Raw genomic sequence first — 13,026 nt, forward strand, 5'->3', positions numbered from 1 at the left:
AAGAAGAGAAGAGACGAGACGAGACGAGAGGAGAGGAGAGGAGATAATATATAAAGGAAAATATAGCAATAAAATTAAATAAAAATAATAATAATGCAGCCAGGCGTGGGTCGGCACACTCGCTGCCCCGTGCGTGGAAAGGCCGCCGCGCAGGATGCTCTCAGCGGGACAGGGCAGGACACCCTCTCGGGGCGCCAGTGCCGTGCCGTGCCGTGCCGTGCCGCGCCGTGCCGTGGCGCCTCCCGCGTGGGGCGGAGCGGAGCCGAGCGGGGCGGGCGGACAAAGCCGGGCTGTCAGCGGGGCGGGCGGGAGAAAGGAAAAGCGGCGGCCGCAGCGGAGCAGGTGAGGCGGGTAGCGGTGGATGTGCCACGCTGGCACCCCGAGTGGGCGGGCGGGCACCCCGGCAGCCCCGGGGGGAGGCTACGCCGTGCCACGCGTGGGTGGCTGTGCGGGGCGGGGGCGGCTTTGTGCGGCGCGGGTGAACGGATCCCCCCGCGAGGGGCGATCCTTTCACCCGTGGGCTGCTCGGGGGGTTGCAGCCGGTGGGTGACGGACGGCGCTGCCTGATGCAGCCATTGCCTCTGCCCGGGGGTCTGAAAGTACTTTGGGAAGCGGTCACTGCTGGCTCTTCGTAGGAAAGGAAGTGCAATTTAGCGCTGTGACGGTGCTAAAACAGTCTCTTTACTCGATCCGAGTCCCCTACCCTGTGGCGATTAAGCCAGAAGATTCTCAGGAGTATTCCAATGAGTATCATCGCCCGAGAGTAACTAGTATTTAGGGGGCTTAAGGACTGAGAAGCACGTTTACGTGTTTGTTTTGTCGACACGAACAGTTGCGAAACAGAAGAGTTGTTGGTTGGCTCGGCGACGCGTTGTGTCAAAAGCAGGAAAGCGCTTAGTACCGCACGGATTTAAAAATCCTTCAATTTATAACCAGTTTGCACGTCGCCACTGAGTTGCGAGCGTCCGAAGTAGCTTCTGGTAACGGAGGCTTGAAAGGAGCTTTCCTTGGGCGTGCTGTGCCGTAGGGAGGCTCCGGGATGAATACATCCCATTCCAGAGAATGCACCTAAAAGCCTGATGAATCAGCATGCTGCATTCACCGACCGAGCGTGGCAGCTCCTGCGAGGAAGGATGCGGCAGCACAGGGGGGATGTTAATGCTACCTGAAGCTGTGAGCTTCCTATGCGGTCGTGGCACATGTGACGTGGGGGGGGGGGAAAAAATACCGCTAGTTTTTAATTTTAAACAGCTTCTTCTGATAATTCAAACAACCCTCTGGTGCTTTCTGTGGTGAGTGAGTGATAGCCCTTTTTGTACCTCACTTGCTTCCCAGAGGGATATTTGCTTTTTAGCTGTCGCACCAAACTGTGCAGCAAATGAAATGAGGCTCATAGTATAAGCTCATACCTTAACATAGCAAGAAATCTGGAGCAGTAAAGAAGGTGAAAACTTTTTACAAGAAATACTGTAGCAATTTTGCTGTGTTTTAGGAGAAGATAAACGCTGAGACAGAGATGACATTTTAGAAGTGGAATAGCAGAACAGTATTTCAAACAAAGCATCGTATAGCTTAAAGGTTATTTTGCAAGATGCACTTGCTCTTTCCAAATATATTGTCTTCTGAAGTCAAGTGAGCTGTGTAAAAACATCACAGGAACAGTGTCACAAGGTAAATCCTTTTTTCAGGGTTCTGATTGCTTCAACAAAGTGCTGAGTATTTAGAAGAACCATCTCAAGGGCATCTTGAGATATTCATTATTCAACAGCTGTATGAGCAACTGTACGCACTGTCATGTCAGGATGCCCAGGTCACAGGCTGAATGCTCTCCAAATCCTCTGTGTACGCACCCTCGCGCCATCTCTTTTCCCTGAGATACAGAGACTCCTGCTTCAATCCTTGTTTATGTCTTTACTCACATTACTGGATGTGGGGGGGCCTTCACCCAACCAGTGAGAAGATACAAAGAGCACAAACTGTCTTTGTCTCACATGGGGGTTGTTCGCAACCACTGCTGAGATTCAATGGCTGCTTGTTAGTAAACCTCTTGCAGTGAAATCATCCCCAAAGTGGAGGACAGGAGGGTTATTGAACCCTTACCTACTGTCATATCCTGTGTATGATGTGTTTGAGTTGCAGAAGCTCTGCATCTTCCTAAAACACTCAAGATTTATGGTAGTGCTGCTGGGACAGTGGAGTTTCTCTACTGTCGCTAGTAGAGAAAGCTGACTGAAATGCTATATAATCTTTTTAAATGCAACCAAGGACTTCAGAAATGACTGGCAGTTGGTAAATTTGACTTTTCCTGAGGGCAGTTGTTGTTTCTTTCAGTTTGCCTCAAACTCAGCCTACAGAATCCATGAGCTGCTTCAGCTTCATAAGGAGAAAAGGATCAGCTTAGTAAGAGAGACAGGGAGTCGGGGACAGCAGCACACAGGGCGGTTAACGTCTTGTGGGCTTGGTGTCTATGAGATACCTACGCCTTTTGGAGACGTTTCAGTGACAGGAAAACACGGATATTTTTCTGTGACCTCACTTTGTGGGGTGTGCCATAGCAGGTTGGTATAAGTTGGCCAGTTGCCCTGTGAGACTGTATCAGAACATCTGATGCTCAGTATGGTTTGGTCATTTGGGGTGTCTTCTGCTTATTGAAAACTTTTGGCAATTGGCCACTTACCAGGTACCTGTTCTTCGAGGTTAAGTCTTCCTGTAGCATATCTCTTCCCCTGAGAAGGAGCAGAGGCTCCAGTGCCATCGCTTTTGCTCCTCAGGCAGGAGAAGCTGCCTGTCCTCATGAGCAGCAGGGACAGCTTACTTGGAAGGACGTGAAGTCTGTCTAAAGTGCCTTGGAAATAACCTGGGCATTGACAACGCTGACTGGTAGTCTGGGGCTGGAATAGCTATTTCAGCCCTATGATTTAATTTGTAATGGCCTGATTTAGTTTTAGTTGTCTGAAATTCTAAATCTAAGTCCTCTCTCTGACAATAAAACCCTCAAATCGGGTTTCTTTCAGCTTTTACAAGTCCAAGTATTCTATTCTAAACTATCATTGTCTCTTCTGGCTAATTTAGCATTTTTCTGTGTTATTTTTTGACCATTCTTCCAAATACCAGTGAAATATTTGGAGGAGTTAAAAAACAAATGACACCCTCTCCACCCACCCACCCCACCCCACTCTACTCCACTTATAAATGGATATTTGCAAGAATTCATTGTCAGTTCATCTTTGAAAACACTTTTGGGAGCCTTCAAAATTACTGAAACATGACATTCAAATTCACCTTAAAATAGCTTTTATCCTGGCCCTTCTTCTCTTAAACCTTGCAACACTGAAACCTTAATACAGTCAAGTTTTTAAAAAATAGCTTAATTCCAGAAGAGGGAGAAACATTAGACTAACACAATTAGGTGAGTGGAATGCATTTTTCCCTCAGGCACCTCTGGAGAGGGATACTATATCATGTTAAAAACCATAAGCTGTTGTCTCAGGCAGAGTTGGGCTGGGCCGGTGTTTGCATGAGACACGTGAGGGAGAACTCCTGCTAGTGCAGAAAGCCCTGGTGGGGAGTGTGTTGATAGCATTGCTCTGAGTCACTAGGGGCCAGAACACCAACCGTCACATGATGGCACATGTGTTGTTGTTGGGTGAGGTTTAAATGAGGTCCTGAGTCTTTCAGCACCTTTATATATATTACTTATTTATTTTTATGCATGTATGTGTGTATGCAAGTATGTATATAAAAGTCAGAGTGTCGGCTTAGCTCCTTTGGGGATAGCTACAACTGCCAGTGTGAAATCCTTGCAGCTTCAGCAGGGCTTGATTTCTCACTGATGAAAAGGTAAGGTGATTTGGGGAAACACATGTACAGCTTTTGCATCCTTTTTGTCGTGGGGTGGCTGCGGACCCTCCCTGCTGACTCTACAATGCCCGTCTCTAGGAGCAGTGAGCTTGAAGACCGAACTCTGACAGAGCAATGGGTGCTCTAAGGGCAGCAAGAGAAACTATGGGGTTTAGTCTGTCTGTAGGAGAAGTGGTTGGGGAAGGAGCCTCAAACAAGGTGTTATTTTCAAGGAGTTTGAAAAGACACTTCACGGAGTGTAGGGAAGAAGCAGTGACTCATCTTCTAAATTTGGGAAAGTGAGGTGAGAGAAAGAGGGACTGGCAACAGGGCTAAAGAGAGGGGAGAGAAGAATGCAAAACCTGAACTTCAGGGAAAGAATCCAGAAAACAAGAATGCTCTAGGAAAGCTGTCTGGACAAGCATTTAGCATATTGTTACCTAAAGATACAGCTGGATCTCAGAACGGTTTCACGTTGCATTTGTCCCCAGTGAGCTGAACCATAGCCCCAGTGCACAGTCGCAGGACAGGCAGGATTAAGGGGCAGGCCTGTTCTGGGACCACTGCCCAGCGTTGGCAGCCAGCAGCAGGGCTGCCCTGTGCTATTTTTATTATGGCCAAAAAGTGTTTTAAAAAGGCTGAAGGAAAGCAACCTTGCTGCCTAACAGAGCCCCTATAGCAAGAGCAGGACTTCAGGTGGGGAAAGTATGCTACAATCTGATCAGCAGCTGCTGCCCTAAAGAGGGGACAGTGCTCCACAGTGGTCTGGTAAAGATGCCTGATGGTGGTGAAGAGGAGGAGGAGGGGTGGTAGAGAAGGCAGAAACATGGAAGGGTTGGTGGGGAGAGCCTTGATCCTGGTTGAATGCCTCCTCAGTCCCAGAAGTTCCTGCGTCTTGCTAAAGAGTTTTGCATTCATCCAGTTTCATTCTACTGAACCTTTAATGATCCCAGATTCCAAATTTATCCTATTTAAACTTTAGGAACAGTTCTAATGCTTTACAGGAACCTAATCTTTAACCCAGTCTTTTCTGAGAATGGCTCACCAAGTTACTTTTCCACCTTGCCTGAAGAAGCCGGTAGTATTTCTCCAGCAAGGCAATTTCAGATATTGAGTATATCATTTAATCAAATTTACTCTGTTTTCCTGAAGGGATAAAATTTGTAGGGTCCTTACACTGGGTAATCTACCATACGGAAATGACAAGCTTTCAGGTTGATCTAATTACCAATGCCAAGCCACATAAAAATAACAAGTTGCCAGAAAAAAAAACAAATCCTGCATAGATTGGACAGGGGAGCGTTGTGGTACAGCACAGTGAGAAGGGAAGAAGGATGTAACGTGCAGGTCTATCAGCTATAAGCTTCAGTTGTTCTAGTCTAGTAATTCTTCATAGAGTTGTTGAAGCCAGCAAGGAAAAAATCTGTCTCTCGTTTCACTGTGTGGTTTGGTTGTGCAACATCTAATGTGAAATGGCCAAATATCTTCTCAGGCTACTTCTTACAGAGGAATTTTATTAAAATAGGCTTTGATCTGGTAACCATTTTATGTCCCAATTAATACTGGGTTGAATATATAGTAGTAACAATCTCTTCAGACAGTTTGAATCGCACTGCAACCAAAGCATGTCAAGTTTTATCAAAGGAAAACAATATGTTTTGTTTAGCTTTACAATATTCAGACTAAATAGAAACGCCATGAGTAAACTTATTCTTGAAGCTTCATTACAATATGGCACTTGAAACTAACCTTGGATCTCATGACTCATCTTTGCTGTGAATGCAGCATCCCTTGACAAACTTACAATTCTGAATCTAAGCATATTTGCAAGTCAGAGGCAAAGACCCAGACTAAGAGGCAAAACTGAGGCAATAGATTAATACCTCTCTTGATTTCTATCAGTCTTGAGTTCTTCATGTCTGGTATTAGTTCAGAAGACATTGTCCTGCAGGAATACCTGCAAATGCAAATATTGTTTGGCAATGGTTTGATCTTGTGGATGTGATAGCCAAATAAATACATTTTCAAACACTGGAGAATATTGCCTGCTTTGCTATGTAAAATTGGAAGTAGTTCAGTGGCAGATGGCAGGAGCACATTGTTAGTATGAATAGACCTAAACACACAAAAGGAGAACAGGTGACTTCTGTTTGTAATTAAGCTAATCACAGAGGCAGGAGAGAGCTCCTATCTTATCAGGATTACTGTTTCAACTCAACTACTAGACTGCACCAGCAGAGCAAATGCTTGCTTTGGCATCTGGTACTTACACAGCATTGTGTGCTTTGGGGTTTCCCTGGAGTGATTAGTGGCCAGGGCAGGACATCCCACTCATGCATCTCTCTTCCACTTCCACAGGTTAGTCTACAGGTCTGCTGTAAAGGTAAATAATTTCATTATTACCAAATAATTGGATATTTAAAAGCCCTGATATAAATAAAGTGTGCAACATACACAGACTAAGCCTTACAACTGTTCTTTTTTTTTCCCTGCAAATTTCCACATCTTCTTCCTGCAGCTCAAGTTCTCAGCCATTAGTAATTGCAGTAACTGCTTATAGTCTGTTCTATTCTACTGCTTTCAACTCCAGTAACCCTTTAACTCCCTCATGAGCTTTGGTGTCAATTGCAATCACGATAAATATTTACTAAAAAGGCAGGAAATTTAGAGATACGAGAGACTAGACTTTGGCAATTGGTCGTGAACCTCTTTATGCCTTGTTAGCAAATTTGCTAGGAATATTTATTTCTGTAGGGGAAGCAGGGGTTGCAAGGTACAGCTGAAAATGGCCTGCAGAACGTCAGAAGAAAACTGCATTAGAAGTTTTGAACAGCAGCACTAGGTTGGCTGTCTCTTGGAAGACTTTTGAAGTGCAGATTAAATGGTTCCAGATGATGACAACGAACTGTTAAGAAAACAAAAGGTCTGGGCTTTCAGCCATTTTGGGGTTGTTTTTGTGCCTGGAAAGAACCCTGCGCCCATTCAGTGCTGCCACTCTGGGGTGTCTCTTTCTTTCTCATACAGTCCCTCTTAGAAGATATTTCACCACTTTTATCTGAGTTGTGTCTCTTCCCCTTAGCTGCATCCTGACTTCACCACAAAATTGGCATTCGTTTAGTCAGTTTGCATTTTTCCTTCCGCTGCCTTTGCTCCGGGGACTGGATAGCCTCCTCTTTTTATAGAATGGTTTGGGATGGAGGGGACATTAAAGGTCATCTCATTCCAACCTCCCGGCCATGGGGCAGGAAGGGGGAACTTGTCGCTGGGTGGGCTCAAACCACCAACATTTCAGTTAACAGCTGAACACTCTGACACCACAGGACTCCCTTTTAATTCTCACATGTACCTTGCTGACATGGGTTCCTCCTTGTGAATGGCTGTGATGCTGTAACAGTGACCCTTTAAACCCCTTTTCTACCAGGCAGAGCCTTGGTTGCTGTTTGGCTGCTAACTCTTGTTTTCCAGTTTGATCATGGGCTCAGTAGGAAAGGCAAGGCACCAGGAAAGCGGTACAGCAGAGGTTTTCAGGTTAGCCTTATGCCAGCCGTGCAGCGGAGCCAGGGAATGCTGTGCCTTACCAAGAGGGATGAGAAGCAGTTATTGCGTTCAAGGCTTGAACACACTGCTTTATCAAACCAAGAGCTTTTGATCTAGGCAGCTGTGATGAGGGAGGGGACTGTGGAGCAAAGTGGGACTGAAACTCAGTCTAAATTTTCCCCTGGACCTGAGGTATCAGCAGTCAGACTAATTCTGTAGTTTAAACATTGATGCTACGTATGAGTAGATTTTGAGAAACTCTTGCAGCCGTCCTTGCTCAGGAAAGCATATGTGTTTTTAAGGCTTACCTTTGCATGGTAGCAGCTGGCAAAAGCAAGTGACATCAATAGAGATGAGTATGACTGAAGGACCTTCTCAGTGAGGACTAACCTACTTACCCTTGCATGCAGTTGTGTACTCACCTCTCCTAGTTTTGGCTGCTAAAATATGACCTGGTCAACTAAGCTTTAGCAATTTCCTGCAGTTATAATGGCAACAAGTGTGCTTGCTTTTACAGAAACCTAATGCCGTGTTTGGCAGTAGGATGGTAATAAAGTAGTTCTGGCAGGCAGTGCAGGTGTGCCCTTATAGTTCTAAGAGGTGGTAGTGATATTCAGAAAATAAGCTTTTTTTCCATGTGCAGGGTTTATTAGGAGCGAATCCCAGGCACTTAGCATTTTCTCTCTTGATTTTATTTGCTAGATGCTACAGCTGAGACCATGCTCAGTATCACCATTTCATGTTTTAGTATTGGGGTATAGTTACTACCATGTAAAACAGCAGATCCTTTAAAAGTTAAAGCATCATAGAGTCATAGAATGTCCTGATTTGGAAGGGACCCACAAGGATCATCAAGTCCAACTCCTGTCCCTGCAAAGGACAACCCCAAATTCACACCATGTGTCTGAGGGTGTTGCCCAAGTGCTTCTTGAAAAGCATCAGGTTTGGCGCCGTGACTGCCTCCCTGGGTAGCCTGTTCCAGTGCTCCGCCACCTTCTGGGTGAAGAACCTTTTCCTAATATCCAGCCTAAACCTCCCCTGACACATCTTCCTGCCATTCCCTTGGGTCCTGTCATCAGTCACCAGAGAGAAGAGATCAGCGCCTGCCCCTTCTCCCCTTGTGAGGAAGCTGTAGACCATGATGAGGTCTCCCCTCAGTCTCCTCTTCTCCAGGCTGAACAAACCAAGTGACTTTAGCTGCTCCTCTAAACCCTTCACCATCTTCATAAAGGGTTACATCATCTCTGGTATCTTCCCAGTCCTGTATTTCTAAACAGAGCATGGTTTCAAGCCCCAGTCTAGGAAATGCAGCAGTACGGAGCTGACTGCGCTGAGCACCACACGCTAGTACTCGCATTCTGATTTCTGGTCCTGCCCATCTCCTGTGATATTCCTGCTCCTTCCACCCACACCTGTGGATTCCCCCACTATACCTGGGGAACATCAATTCAAAAGAAGTGAGAATTCAACCAAGGATGTCAGACCTGACCTGTTTTGTCAGTCATTGCTGAAAGAGAGAGAGAGGAAGCCTGCCCATGGTGCGCACCTCTGCTAGAGGACCTTACAGTGGTAGGGAATAAAATGAGCTCGTCTCTATTTCTCCCAACTCTGCGTTTAAATAGAACTGCTTTCTTTACTCTTGCATGCTATGTTTAATTTGTGAGCTCACCAAGATGTTATCTTTTTCCCAGAATTGTGGGACTTCAAAGGGTGACATGGTTTTATTGCCCTCGGAGAATGCTGCAGAATTTTTGCATTCACGAATGGTAGAGCATGAGATTACAGACTTTCAGCTACAGAAAGGGACATGCGTATCTGTCCTTTAAATATGGATTTTAAAGTAAAAGATGCTTTATTTTGCCTGCAGAAGTACAGAAGCAATAAAAAGTGAACGCTGTAGTTTATTAAGCAGAATTTCTTGTTACAATGAAGGTGGCTTTCTTCCTCCATCTGACATTTTGGGAGGTGGGGGAAGAGGAGCACAGGCAATATTAAGCTTATATTCTAATTTTGTAGTAAAAGTTCCACATGGATACATGTATTTTAAAGACCAGTTAGCATTTTCAGACAGAAATGACCTGGTACTGTGCAAAGGGATGAATGTTCCACTTGTAACACTTTTCAAAGTTAAGATTTGGCCCAAATCACTAATTCTCCAGAAAACACCTCAACTCTTCATATCAAGATGGAACAATCACTCCAGCTTAAACACAGGAAATGTTGGGCATAATAGCCATTACTTTCACAGATCTTGTTAACAAGAACATAATTTCCTAATCACTCCCTTGAAAGCAAACCCAGATGATAGAAGCATAGTTGAGCTCCTGCCAAACACCTCAAGAAATCTGATTTCACACCCAAGCTCCTGCAGGAGTGCCAGGATAATCTCAAGTATTCAGTGAAAAAACCCCTCAAGCACTATGCTTATAGTTCCTTACACTTGTATTCTTAAATGCAATAACTATCAGTTGGGCTAGTACAAAAACTTGAGTAAGAAACAAGAGTGCCGGCATCTAGATGTGTTTTTATTACACACCAAGGCAATATATAACTCTGCAGGCAATATTGCCCTGGTGGCAACATTCTAGTCCATGTCCCCATCCTCTTCAATTTGGCCTCCAGAAAAAAAGGAGGTTGACTTTTTCTTTTAAGATGTAGTTAGAGGACAAAAGAACAGATTCTAGTTTTTATTGGTGGTGGTTTCTCCACAGTGAGGGCACGTGTCTGATTTAAAGAAGCATGCAAAGAGGTTTGATCTTGCATCATCTTTATGATGATGACAGGGATGAAAACAGGAGCCTTCACTGCCAGTGGATGCTCATCAAGAGGTGATGCAAGTGGCAATTGTTGCAAGTACATAGATGTGTTGATTTTCACTATAATGCATCTCTACTACAAATAAACAATAAAAAGCTGTTAGACTTCCCTCAGATTGTTACAGCAGTGCTTTTAAAAAGCAAATAACTGAGCAAGCTCACCCACTAAATGTTTGTAGAACATGCTGGAAGAACTTCAAATGTTAGAGACAACTTTAATTTTATTTATCTACATTATTCCTATTAGCTTGTGAAACTATCCATTAATTATCCACTTTTTTTAAAACAGAGAGTATGATAAGCTGACAAAATTATTATCTTGCTCCACTGAAGTTTTTTATAGGTTCTCTGGGTTTCTAAATGGGATGAAGGGTGGAGCTAGTCATTTAGCCACACCCATGGTATGGTTTATAAAGGGAAGTTTTCTAGGGGAAGCTCTGCTCTGTCAGTCTGTGACAACCAGCAGTTTCATTTAACAGGTTTTAGCTTCTAAAAAAAAAAAACAAACAAACCAAAAAGGAGAAAGAAAACTCCTACTATGTCAAGGCCTCCTAAAGGTTCCCATAGTGGGGCTGCTCCTCTAAATGGATCTTTGAAACAGCAAAGTAAGGTAAGTCATGGAGTCTGCTTTACTACTTTAGTTCATTTTTATACATAATATTTCTGTGGTAGAAAGTTGTGTATTACTGTTTTTTCAAAGGTCTGTATCTTCTCTGCCATGTATAATTGGAGTTGTCTTCTCTGTAGCTTTGTATTCCTGTAACATTAACTCAAATGGAGGAAAAACAGCCTTAAAAAGACATCCCCAAACTTCTTAGAGTTTGGAGAGGTTGCTATTTGTCATGGGGTGGTCAGGCTTTCAAGACTGATGACTTTGAGGGCTAATTTGCACCACCTGACCACAACACTAAGGTTAATGTGGTTGTTGTAATTGTGCTGTTGTTCATAAGTCACACCAATATTAATTTCTCAAGCATACAAATAAAAGATATGCTATGCTTTATTGCACAATTGCTTTGACTTAGTCATGACTTTTTGATACACCCAGGAATCCTGGCATAATTTTCGCTTTGTAGTGTATCACTGTTTCCTTATGTATACATATAAATAATTGCTTCATTTATTCTGTTCAGGAGAGGTCTTGTGAGTTACTGTGGATGTCCCTCAATGAGATTAGGTGCTATTTGCTATTCAACACAGGTGTTCAGGTTGGTACAACAATTTGGTAGACAGGTCTGTATCAGTTTACAAGATGACTGGGTGAAATCTTTCATAATCATCCACTGAAGTTGAATGCATTGTATCAAAAAGTGTGTATCATGATGTGCCAAGAACGGTCAGGATTAAAAAAAAAACCACCTATCTCATTACACTGGTTACCTAGCCCTGGGATTATTGCTGGTGTGATAGTAAAGCAGAACTGTAAGGAATTGGAGAGAGGGGAATGAACCTTGAAAATACTTTTAGGAGCTACTTTCAGGCCTCTGGGAAAATGGAAGAAAGTCTGGACTTCTCTGAAAACTTAATGAGCAACCAGAAACAAGAGTCTCAAAAGTGAACTTTTTTCCTCCAATTACTTTACCTATACATAACTAGAACGGAGGAGATGAGTAATAAGTTTTTCTTGTGAGCCTTCAATCTGGAAGGAGTAGACATCACTAATATTTTTGTTACTTGTTGCACCCAAAACATGGGAAGTATTTGAGGGACACTAGTCTACTAGTTGCTCTCCAGAGTCTAGTATAACTACCATGTGCTATGAAAATAACCAGAGTAATGGTTTCCACAAAACTGGTGGTGCTGATGTGTTCTGTTTTTCAAGCTGTAAGCAAAACTGTGAATTAATGTAGCTGGCAAAAAGCTGACGGATGGCCTCTCGGGCAAAATGGTATGATGTAAGTTGGAGAGGCTGTCAGAGCATTTTGGCTTTGTGTGATTAGTAGACATGAGAAAATAAATGCATCTTGCATTTTAATAGATGCTTTTCCACCTTGATAATGCTGTGGTTTCTCTTTGGAGCTTTTTCTGTCAATATTAAACTTGTAGGATGTTTAACTTGGGCAGTGTGGTAATTTCTGCTTTTTACCATGTGTTTTTACTGATATGTAACAAATGGTGGCTGTGCTGGATTGTGGTGAGAGGAGTCTTGTTTGACAGCATAGCTGTCTCCTGCAAGGGAGTCCCCGTGGCTTTATCTGCTGCCACTCTTCCGGGAGGTTGACATGCTGCAGTTAGATTGTTCATAGGTATTTTTAAGTGCATTGCATTTATTTTCAGTGCCTGATATAGACCAAACTGTTAAAAAAATTTGCTGTTATTTTTTGTTGTGTTAGTACAGTAAGTGGGAGAGATGAAGAAAGAAGAAAATACTGTCAATACTGGCAGAGAATCTTAGTTGTCTCTGCTCTTGGATACTTTTGGATGGTTTTTGTAAATCAGGGAGAAAGTTTGAGCTTTTTCAAGTGGGTAATGTGGAGTTACTTAACATTGTTGCGTAGTTTAACGTGTTTGTAAATTTGGTCACCCCTCTAAGCAGGGATTAAAGTGACTTCCGTCATTTTGTGACCTGAAAAGCAATACTTATAGAATAAGATACTTATCCAGGGTAATTCTGACACTCGTGCTATTCAATACAAATGAGTCAGGGGGCACTGACTGTCCTGTGGCTGGTTACTTAATGTATTTGATAAATTTAAATCTTCAAAAGGCTACTTTTGAGTAGCCAGACTACAAGCCTTAGGGTGCCATCTTCCTCTCCTGATCTGATTTTATTGGAGCCACATACGTACGAAATGCAGAAAGTCCACAAAGATGACTTCTTGGTGGCAAGATG

At 43.5% G+C, this 13,026-nt stretch overlaps 1 protein-coding gene across 2 annotated transcripts in view; it reads left to right on the forward strand.

Annotated features, from left to right (window-relative positions):
* The first annotated feature begins 264 nt into the window (after positions 1 to 264).
* MAPRE2 (microtubule associated protein RP/EB family member 2) overlaps positions 265 to 13,026 on the forward strand; it is a 104,872-nt gene continuing 92,110 nt past the window's right edge. Inside the window, exon 1 of one of the 2 annotated variants that reach the window (XM_075084977.1) lies at positions 265 to 342. Coding sequence is in view for 1 of the 2 variants with exons in the window: in XM_075084975.1 (XP_074941076.1) it covers positions 10,732 to 10,803 (72 nt within the window). In the remaining variant the exon portion in view is untranslated. Of the gene's footprint in view, positions 343 to 10,635; positions 10,804 to 13,026 lie in introns of those variants that run through there. The other variant, XM_075084975.1, reaches the window with a different exon arrangement.

This window comes from Phalacrocorax aristotelis, chromosome 2, assembly GCF_949628215.1.
Source record: "Phalacrocorax aristotelis chromosome 2, bGulAri2.1, whole genome shotgun sequence".
Classification (NCBI taxonomy): Eukaryota; Metazoa; Chordata; class Aves; order Suliformes; family Phalacrocoracidae; genus Phalacrocorax; species Phalacrocorax aristotelis.